The 24,088-nt window shown below is 40.3% G+C and overlaps 1 protein-coding gene and 2 long non-coding RNA genes across 4 annotated transcripts; all 3 read right to left on the reverse strand.

Moving 5' to 3' along the window:
* Positions 1-2,328: 2,328 nt before the first annotated feature.
* On the reverse strand, positions 2,329-23,956 carry LOC117548940. The gene is made up of 2 exons (XR_004569398.1): positions 23,441-23,956; positions 2,329-2,453 (listed from the first exon to the last, which is right to left on the reverse strand). It is a non-coding gene; the product is annotated as an uncharacterized LOC117548940 (long non-coding RNA).
* Positions 3,433-8,102, reverse strand: LOC117548939 (nuclear factor 7, ovary-like). 2 transcript variants are annotated; one of them, XM_034220477.1, is made up of 2 exons: positions 5,899-8,102; positions 3,433-5,646 (listed from the first exon to the last, which is right to left on the reverse strand). In XM_034220477.1, the coding sequence occupies exon 2, from the start codon at positions 5,343-5,345 to the stop codon at positions 3,927-3,929; it is 1,419 nt and encodes a 472-aa protein (XP_034076368.1). In that variant the 5' UTR covers positions 5,346-5,646; positions 5,899-8,102; the 3' UTR covers positions 3,433-3,926. The 2 variants fall into 2 exon arrangements, with proteins under 2 accessions (XP_034076368.1, XP_034076367.1); XM_034220476.1 differs by having other exon boundaries at positions 5,755-8,102.
* Positions 9,777-11,094, reverse strand: LOC117548941. The gene is made up of 2 exons (XR_004569399.1): positions 11,032-11,094; positions 9,777-10,833 (listed from the first exon to the last, which is right to left on the reverse strand). It is a non-coding gene; the product is annotated as an uncharacterized LOC117548941 (long non-coding RNA).
* Positions 23,957-24,088: the final 132 nt, after the last annotated feature.

The raw sequence follows: 24,088 nt of genomic DNA on the forward strand, positions 1-24,088 counted from the left end.
TTGTATATTTACTGCAGTTTTTCATGTATACCAGTAGTCTGCTACAATATGTACAGTTTGAAAGGGTGTTAAATGAAATTTGGAGATGATTAATGGTGTTTGTGTTAATGTAATAGCCAGGGCCGGCCCTAGACTTTTGGGGGCCCTAAGCGAGCTTTGGCGCCCCCCCTCACTCTAGCGCGTTCTCACTACACACGACACGGAACCAACTTTTGTCTTATGATGTTAGTATAAGCACACATATTGTATAAATAAGCATGTAAACACCGTGGACCTAACCTCCTCTAGGGGGGTCCGGGCGCATGCTCCCCCGGGAAGATTTCTTTTTTTAAATATTGAATATATCTGGTGCACTTTGAGAGCAAAATTAAGAGATCTATGGATACATCTCAACACCCATATGAAACAGAACTGTAAACAGATTTTTCTTTATGGATATTCTACAAATCACTTAAACTGTATTATTGTTTTGTCATATAGTATTTCATAACTGTTTTTCATTTATTCTCTCTGGCTGTCCATCTCATAATGTTCACATAGAAACTAGCCGTCAATAGGAATATCATTCAGAAGAATTATAATGTCTTGCAAAAATCTGTCACAAAAAGAGGTTGCACATTTAAATTCAGGTGTTGTTATGGCAACGTCAGTGGCCAAACAGCCACATTTACTGCTGCAAATACATTCAAACATGCTGTTAACACGTAAAGCAGTGGCAACTATGCCACCATTTCAGCTGACTTTTACTCAGAAATACTGTCACATAACATCCATATATTTCAGTGCTAGGTTGATGCTTGGCTAACTATGAAACACTTTAACTGACAGGACTCCGGATCAACTGTAAGGTAGCTTCTAGCTTCATGTCGAACAGTAAGTCAACATTTCCCAGAGAGCTTTCTTTTAAATCACCAGGTAACGCTAAAAAACATTACATTTAGATTGTATGACAAAGTGTTTATTTATTATATCTGGCTAGCTATAGCTACTTGCTAACGGTTTAGCTTACCCCAGTGATTCAAAGTAACGTCAGCTGTAATTTATGCTTTGCTTACATGTTCGCATAACTTGGAAGTTTACTGATATTTACATACCTTGTTTACTTGGCTCAAGTGGTGGCTCTGGGGTTGTTGTGCGAGCCACCACTTGAGAATTGTCGTCTTTTTTAAGAAAAAATGTTCTTATGTCCATCTTCAAAGTCCGACTGACAGTTTATTTTAAACATTGTCACAGCTCACAGGATAGGTACCTGTCAGCCAATAAGACAGATGTTTATTTCCATTAAACTCTGGTTGGTCTGGTGTCTTGCCTCTGTTGCATTCACTGAACACGGGAAATTACAATCCTGTCGTCCTCTCTAGTGTCATGATGAAGGTAAAGCACAGTTAATGTATTATATTATTGACTCAATAAAATAATACATGACTTTGAGAGTAGGCAATCTAGGCATATTAACACAATTAATTAAACATACTTATCACTGAGATTCTTTCTCTTTTTTTGCTCTTTTTTTTGTTGTTGCTAGGGGGCCCCTTAATGGCTGCGGGGCCCTAAGCGGCCGCTTATGTCGCTTAATGGGTCGGGCCGGCTCTGGTAATAGCAGTTAAAACAGGACCGGTCAAATTTGACCGAGAACACCAAAGTAAGGGGGGGAAACGAAGACAATAGGAGGGTTAAACCCGTTTTTATCGTGTAAAATGTCGCTGTTTAAGCATGACTTTATCGAACTGATCTGTACACAGGACTGATGTGCGATCTCTATTTTTTTAAAATATGATGCATTTCTATTAGATTTTACTTGGAGAACGTGGTTTGTTAAAATAAATAAAGGTGCTATTTTTATGATAATACTCAAGATATATTATAAGTAAATATTGACAACTTATTGACATTAAGATCTATCATTATTGACACACAGCTGATCAACAACTGGATCAGCAGGTTTTAACTAACTCAAGATAAAGTATCAAAGTGAATACATGTGTGTTTTGCAGGAAAGTATGTAATGCATTCCTCTTTTTTGTTTCGAATCTACTTTGTATATGTTATAATGCTGCAGTGGAGTTTGAGAAAGGTAAATGTGACTCCTGACTGTTTCTAAGTGATAATCAAAACAGCTCCATCAAATGAAACCCGTTGCACAGCTCCAGTATGCCATGCTTTACCCCTCACATGTTTTCTGCTGACTCTCCTTCATCAGGGTGGGAGCTTCTTTGCTTACAGCAGGTTCATCCGTCACATGACTTCACACAAGGAAACATAGATTTCAAGAGTTTGGCTGTCCATTAATGTAAAGGGTAAAAGAGATTCATGGAGGGATGCAATGCATTGAATAAGAGATTAGGAAGGAATTATTTATTTATATTTGTGTACAATTCTCTTACATCATTTATATTCTCTGTAAATTGTCACACGACTATTTGACAGATGTACGTGAAGAAACTGGAAAAAACCTCACATTTCTGAATAAAACTGCTGGTTATTCAATCACAAGAGATCTGAAGCAGCATTACAAACACTAAACTATTCCCTTTAGGTTCATCAGAAATTGACATTTTCAATTACCATAAATGTTATTGTCCATCTATACAGTACGGAGAATGTCACATGACGAAGAATCAATCAAAGATGCTACCTGCAGTAAAACAACATACCCATATATAAAAATAATTAATCAAAAGACCCCAAAATATCAGTTATTCAAGTTAAACGGATGAATTATAGTGCTATACAAATGATGTTTGACTATAAACTAGATGATGATAAAAGGAGAATTGACAGCTTTGTTTTGTTGGTTACATGCCATTTCAGCAAGACAAACAAAATGATTACATTTGTTAAAAGTCAAGAATTCTCCAAAAAAACATTCTGATGACATCCATAGTGGCGAAGTCCCTCCCTTTCCGCGGGACCTCCATGGGACCTTATTTCGGAAAAATTATGTATTGAAGTCGATGGAGAGAGAAAGATTATCTTTCGATTCCGTTTGAATTGTGCCACGAATTACACATATGATGTTTGTCAATTTAAAAGATAATTTTGCAAGTCAAAAAAATTAAAATGTGTCGTAAAACTGTGAAGTAACACTTTTTTTGTGTGAAACCGCTCAATGAACTACATCTCCCGTCTCGCACCACACACCAAGACGGCCGTCACGTTGAAACATTTCACTTCTTTCTTTCAGAATGAGGCGAAAAGTATTAAAAGAGGTGAAAATCACTCCAAGTCTGGGCACGTTGAGAGCTGTACATACACACAAGGGGAGTTAGTCGGTTCTGTAAGAGCTAGCATGCGGGACCGGGATTCTGGGATTTGTAGTCTTTCTAGTTGCGTATTTGTCATAGTCTTATATTTCAACAGTTTTACGACAAACTGTGACTTTTTTGACATGGAAATTATTTTTTAAGATTGACAAACATCATATGTGTAATTCTTGGCACAATTCAAACGGGATCGAAACATAATCTTTCTCTCCCCATTGACTTCAATACATACTTTTTCCGAAATAAGGTCCCATGGGTCGGAAGTAGATGAGCGGGACTTCGCCTCTCTATTAAAGGAAAACAGAAGATCTGTTAATTGATTTAAAGATGTTGGTTAAAAAATGTAAACATTCCTCTTCCATGTGTCAACAATTATTTTCAGATTAAGATAAAAAAAAGAAAATGTCAGTGAGTTACATGAACACGACACACAGCCTATGAACAACTATTACCAAATATTAACTATAACTAAAAACAATGTTTTTTTTACACTGGGACTTTGGGAAAGCTGTAAATAAAACATGATCACATTTTCAGAACATTTAGAAATCTTACAGGCTAAAATTATGATCTGATGATCATCTGTTTCTTATCTTGATTATTTCAAAGAGATCTAGACGGACAGTGAAGTCAGAATAAAGTCTGAACAAACACTCCTGAGCATCACAGAGGAATCTTAGTTTGACAGATTTTGATATCAGCAGTTTTAGCATCACCAGCTGTTCCAATACTGAAATATGGGAAGAGTTCCTCAGTGAAAGTGTCTCCGTAAGTGTAGATGTGAGTCATGCCTTCAGGGTCGTAGAAGGACACCTCCCCATAGTCCAGCTGGACTCTGATCCTCTGGAGATTCTTCTTCACTCTGAGAGTCCTACCAGCACCAGTAGTGTATTTTCCACTGCGATGTGCTAAACACCAGATTCCAAATTTTGGTGAGGCAAATACCTCACCCTTCCTGTCAACTGACTCTTTAGTCAAACCTATATACCAGTCAGGATAATCTCCCACCTCCACCTCCCAGCTGTGTCTCCCTGAGCTGAAGCCCTCAGAGCCCAGAACACTAGCATAGTGAGTGTATCTCTCTGGATTACCAGGAAGCTGCTGATCTTTGTCTCCACGTCTCACACTGGTCAGATCGTCAGACAGAGAGAGCCAGCTGCTTGCAGTGTTTGGGTCCAGAATGACAGGACTGAAGTGGACCTGGTCCTTCATCTTCTCCCAGACTCTGAAGGACAGGTTGCCCAGGTGTTTGGCCACATCTATCAGCGCTCCTGGGAGCAGCTGTGGGTCTGACAGTGAGCTCTGGACTCTGGCTCTGCTCTGAGTGGCTTTATAACTGCTGAGGAAGGGCCCGTTGTGTTTCTGCAGCTCTTCTTCAACAGCAGAGATACTGTGTGACAGAGAGGAGATGTGCTCCTGAATGCTCTTCATCTCTCTGCTGATAGTCTTCCCCTTCTGCTCCTCTTCCTCCCTCAGAGCTGCCAGTCTGGTCTCCTCTTCCTCTTTCAGGAACTGATGGAGCTTGATGAACTCTGCTCTGATCTGCCTCTCTGTGGACAGCAGCTGCTTCTTGGACACTTGAATCACTTCATTGTATGTTGTCTCCACTCCTTTGTATGTGTCCCTCTTGTCCTGCAGAGACTCTAAGTCAGATTTCAGCAGGTCCTTCAGCTCACTGACTGCTTGTTCTACAGGAACTACCTTGTGACTCTGGTGGAGAGAAAAGTCACAGACAGGACACACAGCTCTCTCTTCATCCTTACAGAACAATGTAGGCTCTTCTTGATGTTTACTACACACCACCTCCACCTTCTTCTCTCCTTTTTCTGTCTCAGATGATCCAGCTTCCTGTCTCTCAGCAAAGGAGTCAGCCAGCTCCTTTAGTGTAAAGTTCACCCAAAGTTTTTCTTTTGAGGACTTTCTTTTACAAATGGGACAGTTTTTGTTCTTACTTTGTTCCCAGAATGTCTGCAGGCAGCTCGAACAGAAGCTGTGGCTGCAGCTCAGAGACACAGGATCTCTGAAAGTCTCTGAACACACATGGCAGCTCAGGAAACTTTCAAGAAGAATTTTCTCAGCCATTTGTCTCGGTCACTGTTGTCTTTTAAAAGCAAAACTCACTAAGGTATGTCCTTTCTCTTGAGTGTTTCAGATCCTCCAAACGTGTCTCCCAGCAGAGATCTCACACCCTGTAATGGCGTCCCCGCTCTTTTCAACAATGTCAAAATCCTCTTTGTTTTTCTCTGCCCTCTGTCACAGGATGATTGATCAACAGCAGGAAATGCTGCTATGTCATGTATTCACCAGCAGATGGAGTCAGGATGTCTTTCAGAGGGAAATGAACTTTGGTATTCAGTTCAGGACGAGGACTTTGTCCAGGTATCTGTTGGAAGAAAAACACATAAGATTTAATTCCATGAAAAAAACAACAACATAGGAAAGAAAGGAAATGCTAATATATAAAAGTTTGAAGAACTATTTTTGTTCTTACTTTGTTCCCAGAGTTTCTGCCGGCAGCTCGAACAGAAGCTGTGGTTGCAGCTCAGAGACACAGGATCTCTGAAAGTCTCTGAACACACATGGCAGCTCAGGAAAAAGAGCAGCTATCCTTTGGTGTTTCAAAATTATCACTCACCAACTTTTTCTTCCCCTCGGTTTGCCTCTAAATGTCGATGAGACCTCCCGCAGTGTACTGGTGTCGAGGCTCTCTTCAACAATGTCAGAATGAGCTTTCAATCCTCTAATCTCTTTCACTAGTTAATCATTGATAGTTATAAATGCAGTCATCTGTTTTTATTACCAGCAGATATATCGGAAAGATGAACTTCGGAACTTTCAAGTTCTGACTCAAACATGTTTTTAACCCATTTGTTTCCTCTTTGTGATCATCTGACCGGTGTTCAATCTTAAACACTGACAGGCAAGGAAGATTGTTGGAAATGTACATTTCACATATTTAACACTATTTTAAGATTAAGCATTGAACATAAACAGGCCAGTAATGCCAAAAATAAGTATTCATTAAAAAAAATGAGGACACAATGAGGGCTGACTCACTTGCCAGAAAGCTGCGCAACAACAGTTGCTATGATTTCTGGAAAGAGGTCAAAGTCATAAACAGCTGTAAGACTCCTTCACCGTCTTCCATTGAAGGAGTGTGTGGGTCAGGCAGCATCGCAGAACTGTGGCGACAACACTATCATGAGTTGTTCAACTGTGTTAAGAGTGATGCATTTGTGGTTGAAAAGGTTGACTCCACTGAAAAGGTGACAGTTAGATCAGAGGAAGTCTTCAACACTATAATGAATCTAGAAAATAACAAAGCTTGTGGCCCGGATCTCATCTCAGCCGAACACTTCAAATATGCCAGTCTTAAGCTTGCTCCTCTTGTTGCTCTGTGTCTTACTGGTTTCCTTAATCATGGTGTCTTACCAGTTTCCATGTTATCTGTGCTACTTGTGCCAGTCATCAAGGAGAAAGCTGGGAAGATTAATGGCATTGATAATTACAGACCCATTGCTTTGTGTTACCTTACCCTTTTTAGTCCTTTAAAATGCACTTGGGTCCTATTTCCCCCAAACCTGACACCTATTGCTTTAGCTAGCATTCTCTCCAAATGCTGGAGAGAATTCTGTTGGATAGGCTGGAAAGGTATATTACCACAGCTGACAACCAGTTTGGTTTTAACAGAAAACACGGCATGATGTGTGTATTTTTGCTTTAAAAGACATTATAGCAAAATATAGAAGCCAAAATTCCACCATGTTTCAACTACATAATAAGGATCTTAGCCTTCTGGTATGCACATCGGACTATGCAGGTGAAGTGGGGCAATACTGTGTCTGAAAATGTTTATGTTGGTAATGGGGTCAAGCAAGGTGGGATTTGATCTCCTTTGTTGTTTAATCTGTACATGGATGATCTGTGTAGGAAACTGAACTTGTGTAAAACTGTCTGTGTCATCGGTGTTACTGTTGTCAACCACCTTGTGTACACAGATGATTTAATCATCTTTTCCCCGTGCAGTGCAGGCTTACAGCAGCTTCTGAGGATTTGTTCCCAGTATGTCATTGATTTTAATATTAAGTATAACGCCAAGAAGAGTAGCATCAGGATTGTGCGAAGAGGATAAAAAGGTTTTCCTAATTGTATTCTCAGTAGCAACATTCTTCTTGTGTGCAGTGAGATTAAGTACCTTGGTCATTATATCTCTGATGGTCTCACAGATGACAAAGACATCCATAGACAACGCTGCAAACGGTATGCCCAGGCAAACATATTCATCTACAAAGTGCTCTGTAGATGTCAAGGTATCACTTTTTAAAGCTTTCTGTACACCATTGTACACGGCTCACCTGTGGAGTAACTACAAGGCTAGAAGGATACACAAACTAAAAGTTGCATACAATGATGCTTTACGGTTGCTGCTGAGGGTACCAAGATGGCAGTGGCAGCCAGCTGTTTGTTAACTTGGGGGTACCGACCTGTCAAGCCCTTTTAAGAAAAGTAATGTACAAATTCATGTGTCGCCTAGCAGACTGACAATCATGTTATCTCGATTTTAGTTAAACCTGTGAAGAGTTATACTCGGTTCTCTTCCATGATTTGGAGACATTAGCGCAACAGCCTCTACAGACAGTGAGCATGTGTGGCGAGCTGTCATTGGACTGATTTCATGTTTTTCATTTTGTTTGGCTTTTTAATCTTATTTATTGTTGTGTATTTTGTCATTTTGTATGTGATATGGACCATGAGTCTGAAATAAAGATTGAATTGAATTAAGCACCTTCATGACATTAAAGTCAAATGTGTGTTTCGATGAGCTTTTATTAATTGAAGCTTTACAGCACTCACTATCTTTAGACTTTGGTCTTATTGCATGCAATTGTGCAAGTACTCCCACTTAAAAAGATGAGGCCTGTAATTTTCATCCTAGGTACACTTCAACTATGAGAGACAGAATGGGGGGAAAGAATCCAGGAAATCACATTGTAGGATTTTTAATGAATTAATTGATAAATTCCTCGGTAAAATAAGTATTTGGTCACCTCCAAACAAACAAGATTTCTGGCTCTCACAGACCTGTAACCAAACCTTCTTCTTTAAGAGCCTCCTCTGTCCTCCACTTGTTAACTGTATTAATGGCACCTGTTTGAACTCGTTATCAGTATAAAAGACACCTGTCCACAACCTCAAACAGTCACACTCCAAACTCCACTATGGCCAAGACCAAAGAGCTGTCAAAGGACACCAGAAACAAAATTGTAGATGTGCACCAGGCTGGGAAGACTGAATCTGCAATAGGTAAGCAGCTTGGTGTGAAGAAATCAACTGTGGGAGCAATTATTAGAAAATGGAAGACATACAAGACCACTGATAATCTCCCTCGATCTGGGGCTCCACGCATAATCTCACCCCGTGGGGTCAAAATGATCACAAGAACGGTGAGCAAAAATCCCAAAACCACACGGGGGGACCGAGTCAATGACCTGCAGAGACCTGGGACCAAAGTAACAAAGGCTATTCAGTAACACACTACGCCGCCAGGGACTCAAATCCTGCAGTGCCAGACGTGTCCCCCTGCTTAAGCCAGTACATGTCCGGGCCCGTCTGAAGTTTGCTAGAGAGCATTTAGATGATCCAGAAGAGGATTGGGAGAATGTCATATGGTCAGATGAAACCAAAATAGAACTTTTTGGTAAAAACTCAACTAGACGTGTTTGGAGGAGAAAGAATGCTGAGTTGCATCCAAAGAACACCTACTGTGAAACATGGGGGTGGAAACATCACGCTTTGGGGCTGTTTTTCTGCAAAGGGACCAGGACGACTGATCCGTGTAAAGGAAAGAATGAATGGGGCCATGTATCGTGAGATTTTGAGTGACAACCTCCTTCCATCAGCAAGGGCATTGAAGATGAAACGTGGCTGGGTCTTTCAGCATGACAATGATCCCAAACACACCGCCTGGGCAACGAAGGAGTGGCTTCGTAAGAAGCATTTCAAGGTCCTGGAGTGGCCTAGGCAGTCTCCAGATCTCAACCCCATAGAAAATCTTTGGAGGGAGTTGAAAGTCCGTGTTGCCCAGTGACAGCCCCAAAACATCACTGCTCTAGAGGAGATCTGCATGGAGGAATGGGCCAAAATACCAGCAACAGTGTGTGAAAACCTTGTGAAGACTTACAGAAAATGTGATTTTCTGGATTTTTTTTTCTCATTCTGTCTCTCATAGTTGAGGTATACCTAGGATGAAAATTACAGGCCTCTCATCTTTTTAAGTGGGAGAACTTGCACAATTGGTGGCTGACTAAATACTTGTTTGCCCCACTGTACAGTATTTATGTTTAGAGTCACACAAACATAACAGTCTGGAAGAGCACAGTCACGTTTTAGGTGTCTTGTTACGTTCATTGTTTTCATTGCAAAACCCCTCAACTTATACTTTTATCCTGACATCTTTATGACTTGTTTATCCGTTGGAGGACGTACTCAAAAGATAAAATAATTAATAAGGAATATGTTAAAGATCATTTATTTCTGCTTTTTGCATTTATTTAATGAAAGAAGGGGAGAGGGGGCAACTTGCAGCAGACAGACTTTTTTTGTCAGGTTTCAAACTCCGGCCCCTGCAGGAGTCAGACTTAGTCTATGGGACAGCTCAATAAACAAACTGCTCCTTTATGCTTTATCCACTTAGTCAATTATTAAAAAGCTCATAAAATGCCACAGAAAAGGAGAGGATCGTGCCTTTGTCCTCCAGTGAGGACTCAACATTTCAACAGGCTGAGCGACACTAAACCAGTTTCACATGGTTTTATTTTTCTGTCACAAACAGGAAACATGTTCTGCCAACACGTCTGTCTCTCTGTGTTCATATCATCCAGTTGGAGTAAAGATACTCTCTCAATGTGAGTTGTTAGGAACCACAGCTGCTGTTCAGTTTTTATTTGTTTATCGTGTTTTCTCTGTCAATAAAATTCAAAATGGCTAAATGTATGTTCAATTCATTTTGGGAATATTTCTTCAAAACATGAGCAAACTCATTCATATTTATTTTTCAACATTTATCACAGTAAATGTATAAATAATAATCCTAATATCTACATCAATTCCATCAACTCAAGTGTTTTTGTTTTTCTTCCTGACACTTTTTTACTCTCATTTATTCATTTGATCATATCTTCACCCTTTCATTGGTATTAAGGATCATACCACATGATATTGAACACTATTTTAAGATTAAGCTTCTTCATGACATTAAAGTAAAATGTGTGTTTCGATGAGCTTATATTCATTGAAGCTTTACAGCTCTCACTATCCTTAGACTTTGGTCTTATTGCTGCAGAAGGTCCAAATGACCAATCAGAACTGAGCATTCACCTTAGCCCTGTTCATCTTTTTTATTGCAGTACCTTTGAACTCAACGTTTTATTTCTACTTGTACTCCCTTGTGATTTTAAGCGTTATGATTCTGGAGTCCCAGAAAGATGATGCGCAGCAGCAGAGAGGAGGAGGCTCCAGCTTCTCCTGAGACACTCGCTCCTTCATCCGAGCTCTCAGAGCCTCGATGAACCTGCAGAGTTACAACAACTGTTTATCAGATTCACGAAGCCACTTGTGAACCTCAACGGTATGAAACAGAAGTGATAAGAGTCAGACTTCCTCTAGAGCCACAAAAGACTTTAACCAACAACTTTTCACATATGCAGTAAAAACCTGTCGACCTATAAGCATACTCAAATCAGTGAAGATTGGTAAATAACTGTCTTACCTTGCAGATACTTTCCCTTGCTCTTCCCTTTTCCTCCTCTGCAGCTCCTCAGCTCTCTCGTCCTCTTCCTCCTCCAGATTCAGGCCGTTTCTCAATCTCAAGGATGCTGGTTTGGTAGTCGCGTAGTTCCAAGCCACGGCTTCGGAAAACGAAGAAGAATGGAACAGGCTAACAAGTGTGCCACTCTCTCTAACGGTTTCAACATAAACTGTACCGAAAATAAATACCTCACGATGTCTATCTAATTATGAACTTGCTTTACTTTCACGGAACACATTTTTGGTGATAACAAATGTAACAAAGTAACATATTTACCAACACATGTTCTACGCCACTACATACTTACATTTAAATGTGTGCTGCGTCGGTTCAGACATTCTCCGCAAGGGTTTTTGAAATTGGTCCGTGCGCAAAGCATTGCGGGGATTTTAAGGACGCAAAGTCTACCCATGTGCAGCCTCGAAATTTCCCCCAAACCAAGGACGCGGCCTCGGTGGAATTCCAAGTATGCTGGACATTGGATTTGTGTTAAATAAGGGGAATACTTCTCAAATTGTTGCACATAATACATAGATTTGTAACTATTCAAGCAGCAGAGTAATAATCAATATTGAGATTTTTCGATCATTAATGAGATTTGAAAGACTAAATGATTTATCAGTTATTCTAGAAAAAAAATCACATTAATCAATAATGAAAATAATTGTTATTTGCAGCCCTAACAATCAATTACTTAAACTCTAAGCTGATGTTTTAAAAAACAAAAAAAACATTTCAGGCTTTCGTTCAAAGCTACAGATTGTTTGGTACTCGAAAGACAGATTGTGGGCGAAGAATCACTTTAACCACACAAATAATAGGAAGTGATGCAAATTAATGATATGCATTTTCACACTTTTCTGAGACTTATACACTAAACATTTGAAAAAAGATATTTAGTGATGAAAATACTAAAAAATGTGAAAATGAATGTCATCAATAACAATAACTCATTTTAGATCACCCCAGGTGGATTTTTCTGGAGTAAATACTGCTACATCAATACTTAACTATAAGTCATGATAATGATATGTGTACCATGGGATCTGTCTGAGGCTGCTGTTTCTTCTTGCTGACTTGAGCTGGCTGCGCCACACGATGGCGTACTTCATCTTGAGATTTACAACATTTGCAAGTACTCTACTTAAGTATACTTTGACTTACATACTACCTAATTATAACTAGTGCATTATTGTGCAAGCATAACTAATATTGCAGCTGGTAAAGGTGGACCTCATTTAGTGTACACATATGTGCTGCTGGGTAGTTTAATCTATAAATCACAATTTACTCCTTGACTTATTTTTATTAATCTGAATCTGCAAAATAACTAATACTGTCAACAGGGTTGCCAACTCTCACGCATCTGGCGTGTGACACACGCTTTCACTCTCAATCTCACGCTCTCACGCTGCCCAAACTATTCTCACGCCAAAAACAAGAATACCGAAGACTAGAAACGGTTTTGAAAACTTTTGTCAGGTAGTGATCGTCTTCTCAATAGAACATCTTTGATAATGTCTTCTGGCCAATCAGAATCAAGATAACGGCGTGGTGTTGTTCCAGGAAGTCCCGACGGAGAATACTTTTGCATTTGCTGTAGTAGCTACATCTCTATATACATCGATACAATATTACGTGTTGATAGAAATCAACACGTAATGAAATAAGACCCCACGGTTTGATGATTGATAGGTGCAGGGACGTGCACAGGTACGGGCTAATGTTGCCAGGGCAACGGCCCGTTTGCCCTTTTTGGCTGACCTGCCCCTCTAGAGAGAGCGAGAATTTTTTTCTTTTTTTTTTCTGTTGTGGCCGAATCAACATGATAAGCCCACAATTAGTAGCGTCTCGCTGCGGGAAACACACTTTGTCAGCGCTGTCATCTGCCGGTGCGTTAAAACCACCTCAGTTTCGGATTTTGGAAACTTGATTTTGAGTTGTCTCATCATGGCAGTTAGGGTATAAGGGACAAACCAGGGGACTTTACTTCCTCTTGATACCGTTGGTTATTTACAAAAAAAACACCTAAATATAGCCTACTTGTTGTGATTGTGTGTCTTTTCATCTGTAAACTCCGTCAACGGGGCCGCTCGCTCTCTTTTCTTGATCGCCCTCTCATGGGTGAATACTTCACTGTCCTGCTTCATTGTAGAATTTCTGCCATGTCTCTACCACTTTAGTTTGACCATCTCTGTTATTAAGTTACGGAATACTAAATAGCCTAAATAAGTAATTAGATACCTTACCGTTACTGGCTGCGCTCATAATGATAAGAATAAGAATAATGCGTATTGAACTGGTTTAATTAATTAGTGACTTTATTTAAGGTAGCCTAGTTAGAAGCAGGGGTTAAGTTGGGATTTGATATGTGGGGGGGGGGCTCTGTGTGGAGGTGCGAGAGGGGGGGGGGGCGGAGGTCGAGGATCTCATTATTTGACCTTAAGGGATATAGGCCTACACTGTGGCCCTAAAGCAACTGCTCCATTATCTGTATCAAATGCAGACATTGATGCCACCAAATGTCACAATAAAAATAGAAAGTACTACAAATAAACTGGAATTCATTTACATCTTAAATTATGAATATATATACACAAAAAAAGGTTTACAAATATCCAACCTTCAAATTGCTTTTTTAAATCAACACTGCTCTGCACACTTGCTAAAGAACATTTGTGTGGAAATCTCAATTCATTTGTAGGGCTGCGTGAGTATGGCCAAAAGTATGGGAGTAAATCTCACTGTAAACTATTTAATCATCACCAAATTCTGTGTTATTATGACCGATCATAACTCAGCTTTATGCAGACATATTTAGCATGGTGTACAGGGCCGCTTCTTGGCATAGCCAGGCGACATAGGTGGTCGCCTAGGGCGCCAGATATGGGGGGGGGGGGTGCTGCGCTGGCAGCTCTGGGAGGGAAAAAAACATTTTGACTGTTTGCGCTCATCCTAATTTTCGACCTTGATGTAACAACATTCATAATTAAGTCAAGGTAACACCCTTTTCACCCCGGTTACACTTTTAATTTGCCCTGTACGATGGGCGCTGTAAGTGATGAAAGTGGGGGGTGTTGGCTTATCAGGCGTCCGCAGCTCACAGCCAAAGTGGGTGTGGGATCGAGCGAGAGAGATAAATGCAATTTATGTAAACAAATATTTCCAAGGCACTCTTTTATAATTATTGGGATAAACAGGTTTGAAATCATTTCAATGTATACTATAGGACAGAAAACCAAAAATATCGTTTAAAACTTGAGAGATACAAAAATATGCATAAATAAACGTTAACTAGGTAAAATAAGATATGAATGAACAACAAAAATAAAATAAGTTGCATTTATTTGCTATTGGCTATGGTAGGTTATTGGTTATGTTCACATACTTATTTGATTATTAAAATGTAAACCAATCTTTTTCATATGGGTGTTTAGAGTTGTACCCCCTAGGTCAGGTCTCTAGTAATGTGTGCTCAAAGGGCACCCGATTGAAGCATTTTACTTTAAATGTTCAAACATTTCTTCCCGGGGGGGCATACCCCCGGTCCCCCCTAGAGGATGTGACGTCCACACCCCAATTCAAACATGTTCATACAATACCGAATACATTTGAAGCCTTTTTGATGTATATTACCAACATGACAATACGTTTCTGTTTTTGTAGTATATTGGTCTTTTGTAGAGATTTTTCATTTATTCTTTATATATTCTATTGTGTATTCCTTGGGTACTTTTATCTTTTCTATTGTACGATTGAAGTAAATGTGGGAAGCGTTTAACAACAGCCATTTACTTCAAAGATTGTTCTCAATGTTATTCTTATTTTTGTTAATCCTGCATGAATGCCAGAAAAAAAGACATTCTCTTCAAGAATAAAAAAAAACATGGCATTAGTAATTGTGAAAACAAATTAAATAAGTTGTTAGGTTAAGTCAGGGCCGTTTTTTGGCATATAGGCGACATAGGCAGTCGCCTAGGGCGCCAGATCTGGGGGGGGGCGCTGCGCTGGCAGCTCTGGGAGGGAAAAAAACATTTTGACTGTTTGCGCTCATCCTAATTTTCGGCCTTGATGTAACAGCATTCATAATTAAGTCAAGGTAACACCCTTTTCACCCCGGTTACACTTTTAATTTGCCCTGTACGATGGGCGCTGTAAGTGATGAAAGTGGGGGGTGTTGGCTTATCAGGCGTCCGCAGCTCACAGCCAAAGTGGGTGTGGGATCGAGCGAGAGAGATAAATGCAATTTATGTAAACAAATATTTCCAAGGCACTCTTTTATAATTATTGGGATAAACAGGTTTGAAATCATTTCAATGTATACTATAGGACAGTAAACCAAAAATATCGTTTAAAACTTGAGAGATACAAAAATATGCATAAATAAACGTTAACTAGGTAAAATAAGATATGAATGAACAACAAAAATAAAATAAGTTGCATTTCTTTACTATTGACTATGGTAGGTTATTGGTTATGTTGATTTACTTATTTGATTATTAAAATGTAAACCAATCTTTTTCATTTGGGTGTTTTACGGCCCGTCCACACAGCAGCGTGCGTTGAAAGCTTCACCATTCACTTTGAATGGGGTGACGTCACTTTGCTGGCGTGGCTCGCTGCAAAAGTTGAGCAATGTTCAAGTTTTGAAGCCACGGCAGAAGCGTCAGCCAATCGAATCATATGCCAGTACAAGCTCTAGCCAATCAAACCGCTGCTTGTATGTCAGGGGCGGGAGATTCATGTGATTGGTTGTTGGTCGAATTTCAGACACGCCCGCCGGCAAGCTTCAACGCACGCCGCTGTGTGGACGGGCCGTTAGAGTTGTACCCCCTAGATCAGGTCTCTAGTAATGTGTGCTCTAAGTGCACCAGATTGAAGCATTTTACTTTAAATGTTCAAACATTTCTTCCCGGGGGGGCATACCCCCGGACCCCCCTAGAGGATGTGATGTCCTCACCCCAATTAAAACATGTTCATATAATACTGAATACATTTGAAGCCTTTTTGATGTATATGACCTATGTCAATACGTTTCTGTTTTTGTAGTGCATTGGTCTTTTGTAGAGATTTTTCATTTATTTTTTATATATTCTATTGTGTATCCCTTGGTTACTTTTATTTGTTCTACTGAACGATTTTCTGGCAGGGAGGGGCGCCAGCTAAAATCTCGCCTAGGGCAGCAAATTGGTTAGAACCGGCCCTGATGGTGTAGGAAACGGGCTCTGTGTTACAAGACGGGTCGGGGGTTTGGCGGTACCACTGCAGACTCTCTGCACACACACACACACACCGCTGCAGACTCTCTGCACAAAGGAGCCACGGTGCTGCAGCTCCTGATCGGAGCAGAGACACACGTTCACTAAGCAGAAAAACGATATCCTGTCACAGAGATCTGCTATTTGAAATGTTAAAGTCAACACATATCGACCCTAAATAAAGTCTATATTAAGAACGAGAGATGTTTTGACATTATGGCTTAAACAAATGACAAATGAGCGAGGGCGATGACGTCAGAGCATCGTCCTATGTGCCGGGGCTGAGCCCCGGACAGCCCCGGCCCAATTTAACCCCTGGTTAGAGGCCCTATTTTATCAGTATGTCTGGACTGCACAGCAGTTACAATGGTCAAACTACATTAGAACAGAATTGTCCCCATTTTGTCGTTAATAGTTACTAACATTAGATATTTTAATGAGATATGGACCGCAAAACAAAAAATGTCCCTGATTTTCATTTTTGAAATTAAGTCACCGAATGCAAGTAGTCGCCTTAGCTTATTTTGTTATGAGATGTGAATTACTGTTCAATTTAGTTGATGTAATAATCATTTGGTTTATTTTACATTAAAAAAAGGTCTTATGTTTTTTTTGGGGGGGAGGCCCTTTTTCCAGTTTAGAGCAATAGCCCCTCCAAATGTCTGTGCACGTCCCTGGATAGGTGTGTGGGCTGTCTTTCATTTTGACACACAGAACAATGGGGGCTATCCACCCTTATCCACAATGTAAAGTAATTCACAGCCTCTTCCTTCTTCTCTCTGTGAGGAGCAGCAGGTTCAGCTTTCAGAACAAAGTAAAATGGCATTAATTTTTTTAATATGTCGTGTAGTAATAGATTTATTTATTTTTCTTCTCAAGAGAGTACCAGAATGTGTATTTTATGTTAGTAGCCTATTTCAAAACTAAAACAAAAAAAATATCCTGGGGGAGAATCCCCCCAGACCACCCTGCAGGGGTTGGGTTTTCAGCATGTCAACTCTTTCACCTGTGGAGAAATTGCAGGATTGGCTCCAGGTCGCCCTTTTTATTTACTACAAGACAAATGTGCCTTCTTATTTCATACAGTTCAATTTGGATTGAGACAGGGAAATAATCTAAACCTCACGCGTGGCGTTTCACTGTCAAGGGGAGCGTGTATGTAATTACATTGCAAATACTGACATGAGCCCCACCACTGTATGGGTTAGCCCTACCATAGATTACCCAACAAAAATACTCTCTCGCAACTGCCGACCCGTATTGCGCATGCTCAGATCTAAGAACCAGTAGAAATGATAAAAAAAAGTAAAAGTCTGCTGCTTATTGTTCTACTAGGCCAAAATAGAGTCAAAGAGTATATGAGAGTGAGAGTGTGTTAATTAATATATTTGGCAGTTTGGAGTAAGTCTGTAGATTTGTTTGTGTGTGTGTGTTTCATGTATAGCTCTCACGATAATTAATTTTGTTGGATACATTTTCCCGGAAATGATTGCGATAAACGATAATATTGTCGGCACCGTTGTATGACCATTTTAGACCACTGACATAATGATAATATATAATAATAATTCAAGTACATCCTTTCAAACTGCTAGTCACATCCTCATGTAAATGGCAATTTATCGAGTTCATTTTTATTTATCGTACGATACGTCAATTAATTGCTTATCGCGACAGGTAGGCCTACACAATAAAACAGTGGAAACAAACATGTGTTTGACTTTCAATAGTGAATGAAACTTTGTGCCCTTTATAGTCTGTGTCCAATATTGTGTATTTGTATATATTGTATATATATCCTATATATATATATATATGCTAAGGTCCCGCTGCTGACACGATAGCAGTCATTTCGTGCGCATATGTAATTAAACCCATGATATCAAAATCTCACTCCAGCCAGGTACCCAAAGTTGGCAACCCTGCTGTCAATCAAATGTAGTGGAGTAAAAAGTAGAATGTGAGGTTCAAGATGCATGAAAAGTACAGTACCTCAGTAAATGTACTTATATACTCTTCCCTTCACAGTGTTGCTACTTTTACTCAGGTTACTTCACGTTTATTTCAACAACAATCATGACTTTTTTCACCAACTGGTCTGGTCATCACCACTAACGGTCTCATTCGACAGCCTAGCAACAGTACAAGCTAGCTTAGCAACGGTCTCTTTCGACAGCCTAGCAACAGTACAAGCTAGCTTAGCTCATTGGCATTAAATGCCAAACTCACAGATGGGTGCTCCATAAAGTCGTGCTCGCTCTCCACCCAGGCTCCCACCGCCAACACAGCATGGTTCCTCTCGGCTTTACCTTGTTGACTCGTCCGGAGGCTGGGGCAGACCCGGCGGCAGACATACGTGTCTGGGCGGGCATTTGATTTACCAGGGCGGGCCCACCCCGAAATTCACATTTCCCGGGAAATCTCGAGATTTGTCAAAGTGGGGGGGGGTTTAGGTTGCCATAAGGCTGTTGACGGTCTTATTATAGGCTACATCCATTGGTTGGTTTTGTGGCACATTTGTAACGCTGTGCCAACTTGGGCAAGCATGCAGGCAAACTTGTACACAGGGTGGAGAGGTGAGTAAGGTTGAGCGATTGAGAGAAAGGGAGAGAGAGAGAGATTGAGCGAGGCAGAGAGCATGTGCAGCGGTCTGCTTGCGCACAGAGCAGGAGTTTGTGAGAGCCGGCTTGAGAGTCAATTTCTCTTCAAAATATAATTGATTGCCAGCCTCCCTTGTCCCTGGCTGGCTTGCTAGCTCGTTGGTAACTGATGTCTTCTAATGTGCCTGCATCTGGCGCTGAGTTGCCATATTCCTTTCAAGTGTATAAGTGTGAACCACTTCCTGATATCCATTGTTGCAGATACATATAAATGATAATAGCCAAACTAACCTAGCAAGCGTAAACTGACAGGCTGCTGTGCCGCATCTCACTCAAAAACCCACACGACTCAACCCAGCGAAAAACCAGTCTCGCGCGCAGCCTTTCATTCAGAATTTCATTCAGAATTTCATAGCATAATAAAAACAATTATATTAAACTAATCTTTCAACATAGTTTAAAGTGTTTTTGTTGGGTAATCTATGGTAGGGCTAACCCATACAGTGGTGGGGCTCAAGTCAGTATTTGCAATGTAATTACATACACGCTCCCCTTGACAGTGAAACGCCAAGCGTGAGGTTTAGATTATTTCCCTGTCTCAATCCAAATTGAACTGTATGAAATAAAAAGGCACATTTGTGTTGTAGTAAATAAAAAGGACGACCAGCTGGAGCCAATCCTGCAATTTCCCCACAGGTGAAAGAGTTGACATGCTGAAAACCCAACCCCTGCAAGGGGATCTGGGGGGGGGATTCTCCCCCAGGAAATACTAACATAAAATACACATTCTGGTACTCTCTTGAGAAGAAAAATAAATAAATCTATTACTACACGACATATTTAAAAAATGAATGCCATTTTAGTTTTCTGTTACTTTGTTCTGAAAGCTGAACCTGCTGCTCCTCACAGAGAGAAGAGGCTGTGTGAATGACTTTACATTGTGGATAAGGGTGGATAGCCCCCATTGTTCTGTGTGTCAAAATGAAAGACAACCCACACACCTATCAATCATCAAACCGTGGGGTCTTATTTCATTACGTGTTGATTTCTATCAACACGTAATGTTGTATCGATGTATATAGAGATCAGCGACGTGCAGTCAGGGGAGGCAGAGCCTCACCTGTCATACTCCAATGTAACGGAAAAACAACTAAAGAAAAACGAAATAGTAATAATAATAAAATGTCTCCACTGATCTGTGTTGTGATTTCTGTATGATTACAATCGCTTTTTATAGTGAAAATCAGCAAATTGGCCGAGCTCCGCTACAACTATGGGAGCGAAGAGGAGTGAGGCAGGGACGAGCTCTGGCTCACCTAAGCCCACAGTAAATGGCTGGAGTGCGGGCACTAATGTAGCGCGGGCACTTATTTTGTGAGCGCGCTCAAGCCAGTTACTGTGGGGTCAGGTCACCTCAAAATGCGTCACCCCACAGAAACTGGCTGGAAAGCGGGCCCTAAGCGCATGCCTGTTACCATCTCACTGTATGTCACCTATGTAATGTTTGTAGATCCCTTTATTACATTTATCCTCGCCATCCATAGTCTCTAAATAACTTATTTCACGTATATGATATTTAGGCTCGCTGGTCTCACCATACAACGGCAATGAAAAAAGCACCTGGAGAGGCAGCCATAACCTCTGCCGCACTGAAGGGGGCGCACGTGAGCCCACATGTTCTTGTTGCTACTGTTATTCTACGCAGAGACGGTAACAACAAACTAGACTTTTGTTTTGAAACTAGAGGGAGATAAGGAGGACTTTTACAAAAATGTAATGGAGATTGTTGTCCAGAAGGATATCATGGACTTCATCTTCAAGTCAAGGTAAGACCACAATTGTAAAATGAACATGGGATCTTACTAAGAAAGAACAATCCAATATTTAGATTTGGGGTATCCTTTTGTGGAACAGTCTGTTTAAAATGAATCGAAGCATCAGACTAAAAAAGCTTTTGAAAATAACCGAACATTTCAATTAAGGTCAAAATATAATATTTGTAAATCTGACCCTGAAAGAGTCAGTGCCTCACCAGCCATGAACGTCACCGCACGTCACTGATAGAGATGTACTACAGCAAAAGTATTCTCCGTCGGGACTTCCTGCAACAACACCACGCCGTTATCGTGATTCTGATTGGCCAGAAGACATTATCAAAGATGTTCTATTGAGAAGACGATCACGACGTGACAAAAGTTTTCAAACCGTTTCTAGTCTTCGGTATTTACTGCTGTCTGTACAATTTACTCCGCGCGAGTTGGTGGACTTTATTTAGCTTACTTTAAAATCATTTTTCATGGTGGGGCTAAGCCATTTCTTGGTATGGCTGTAGCCTACCCCAGTATACCTTGGCGCCGCCACTGAACATAATAATAAAACAATTAAAATGTTGTATTCAGCCCTGATTAAAACAGCGGGCCCAAATCCTGGATGGGCGGGCCCAAATCCTGGATGGGCGGGCCCAAATCATGGATGGGCGGGCCCAAATCCTGGATGGGCGGGCCCGGCCCCATGGGGCCCGCCGCCCGCCCATGACGCCGGGTCTGGGCTGGGGGCTCTTTGCTCGGCCGGACAGGAGCTCTGCACCTGCCGCTTGTCGACGTTTTAAACCTGCTCTTTGGAGACGATAGCCTGATGCTAGCTCACTGACAACTATCTTCTCTGTACACAGTTCACTGGGTTATTCATTGACGTTAAGTAATGGCGGTTTTCAATGTTATACTTTGCACACTAGTCGTTAACTTTCTTCAAAACAAAAGAAAGGAATATAAATCCTTGTTGCGTATGTAAAAGCTAAGTAAACAGCAACTGGTTTGTTTGAGTTTCGCTCACGTTTAGTATCCGACGTTGAACGAACAGCTTAACGGCGCATTACTGCCCCACCTGGACAAGAGGAGATGTTGTGTTAATACTACAAAACCTATACTGTTTTTACTAGTAACTTAGTAAGTCAAACTGTAGCTATCTATTTCTATTTCTTTTTAAAGGTTTGGATAATTATTAAATATTGTAGAGCCGATGAAAGGGAGTCAGAGGCGGTGTGTTCAGTATGGAACTCCACACTTTATTTTCCATTTAGCATGAAGACAAGGTGCACATCTGCTTGCTACTGCATGTCAAGCTAGCATGACAACCTACACACGGTACCGTATTTAACCCGTATTTATCGTGTAAAATGTCGCTGTTTAGGCATGACTTTATCGAACTGATCTGTACACAGGACTGATGTGCGATCTCTATTTTTCAAAAAGATTATAGATTTCTATTAGATTTGACTTGGAGAACGTGGTTTGTTAAAATAAATAAAGGTGCTATTTTTATGATAATACTCAAGATATTATAAATCAAATCAAGTTTTATTTGTATAGCACATTTATAAACGATTTTTGGTCGAGCCAAAGTGCTGTACATATAATAAAAATAGCCTACAGTAGAGACACTTTACAGCAAATACAACAGCACAGATTGTTCAGAATATCAGTATGAGAAAAACGACACTCTATCCTTAGACCCTCTGTCCTTAGACCCTCACATCGTACAAGGAAACACTTCCAGAGAAAACCCACAGTTTAAGCGGAAAATGGGAGAAACCTCAGGGAGAGCAACAGAGGAGGGATCCCTCTCCCAGGACGGACAGACGTGCAATAGATGTGTGTAAATCGAAGAGATAATACATTTACAACATATACACCGAATGTATAAGTAAATATTGACAACTTATTGAAATTAAGATCTATCATTATTGACCAGAGGTGGGAAGTATGCTAACTAATGAGGCTGTTTTATTACAGCTTTAAATCACACAGCTGATCAACAACTGGATCAGCAGGTTTTAACTAACTCAAGACAAAGTATCAAAGTGAATACATGTGTGTTTTCCAGGAAAGTATGTAAAGCATTCCTCTTTTTTGTTTCGAATCTACTTTGTATATATTATAATGCTGCAGTGGAGTTGGAGAAAAGTAAATGTGACTCCTGACTGTTTCTAAGAGAGAATCAAAACAGCTCCATCAAATGAAACACGTTGCACAGCTCCAGTATGCCATGCTTTACCCCTCACATGTTTTCTGCTGACTCTCCTTCATCAGGGTGGGAGCTTCTTTGTTTACAGCAGGTTCATTCGTCACATGACTTCACACAAGGAAACATAGATTAAATGAGTTTGGCTGTCCATCAGGGGCGGACTGGCCATCGGGACGGTCGGTACTGAAGTGGGCCGGTCGGATAAGTCACTAGCACCCCCCCCTATTGACAATATACTACTAGTGGTAATTACTTGCGGTACCGAGGTGGGCTGGTCGAGAGTCCCGGGCTGATTTGTAGTCCCAGTCCGCCCCGGCTGTCCATTAATGTAAAGGGTAAAAGAGATTCATGGAGGGATGCAATGCATTGAATAAGAAGAGATTACATCATTAAGAAATTATTTATTTATATTTGTGTACAATTCTCTTTCATCATTTATATTCTCTGTACATTGTCACATGACTATTTGACAGATGTACGTGAAGAAACCTCACATTTCTGAATAAAACTGCTGGTTATTCAATCACAAGAGATCTGAAGCAGCATTACAAACACTAAACTATTCCCTTTAGGTTCATCAGAAATTGACATTTTCAGTTACCATAAATGTTATTGTCCATCTATACAGTACGGAGAATGTCGCATGACGAAGAATCAATCAAAGATGCTACCTGCAGTAAAACAACATACCCATATATAAAAATAATTAATCAAAAGACCCCAAAATATCAGTTATTCAAGTTAAACGAATGAATTATAGTGCTATACAAATGATGTTTGACTATAAAGATGATGATAAAAGGAGAATTGACAGCTTTGATTTGTTAGTTTTGTTGGTTTCATGCCATTTCAGCAAGACAAACAAAATGATTACATTTGTTAAAAGTCAAGAATTCTCCAAAAAAACATTCTGATGACATCCATAGAGGCGAAGTCCCTCCCTTTCCGCGGGACCTCCATGGGACCTTATTTCGGAAAAATTATGTATTGAAGTCAATGGAGAGAGAAAGATTATCTTTCGATTCCGTTTGAATTGTGCCACGAATTACACATATGATGTTTGTCAATTTAAAAGATAATTTTGCAAGTCTTTCAGAATGAGGCGAAAAGTATTAAAAGAGGTGAAAATCACTCCAA

This window comes from Gymnodraco acuticeps, unplaced genomic scaffold (assembly GCF_902827175.1).
Source record: "Gymnodraco acuticeps unplaced genomic scaffold, fGymAcu1.1, whole genome shotgun sequence".
NCBI lineage: Eukaryota > Metazoa > Chordata > Actinopteri > Perciformes > Bathydraconidae > Gymnodraco > Gymnodraco acuticeps.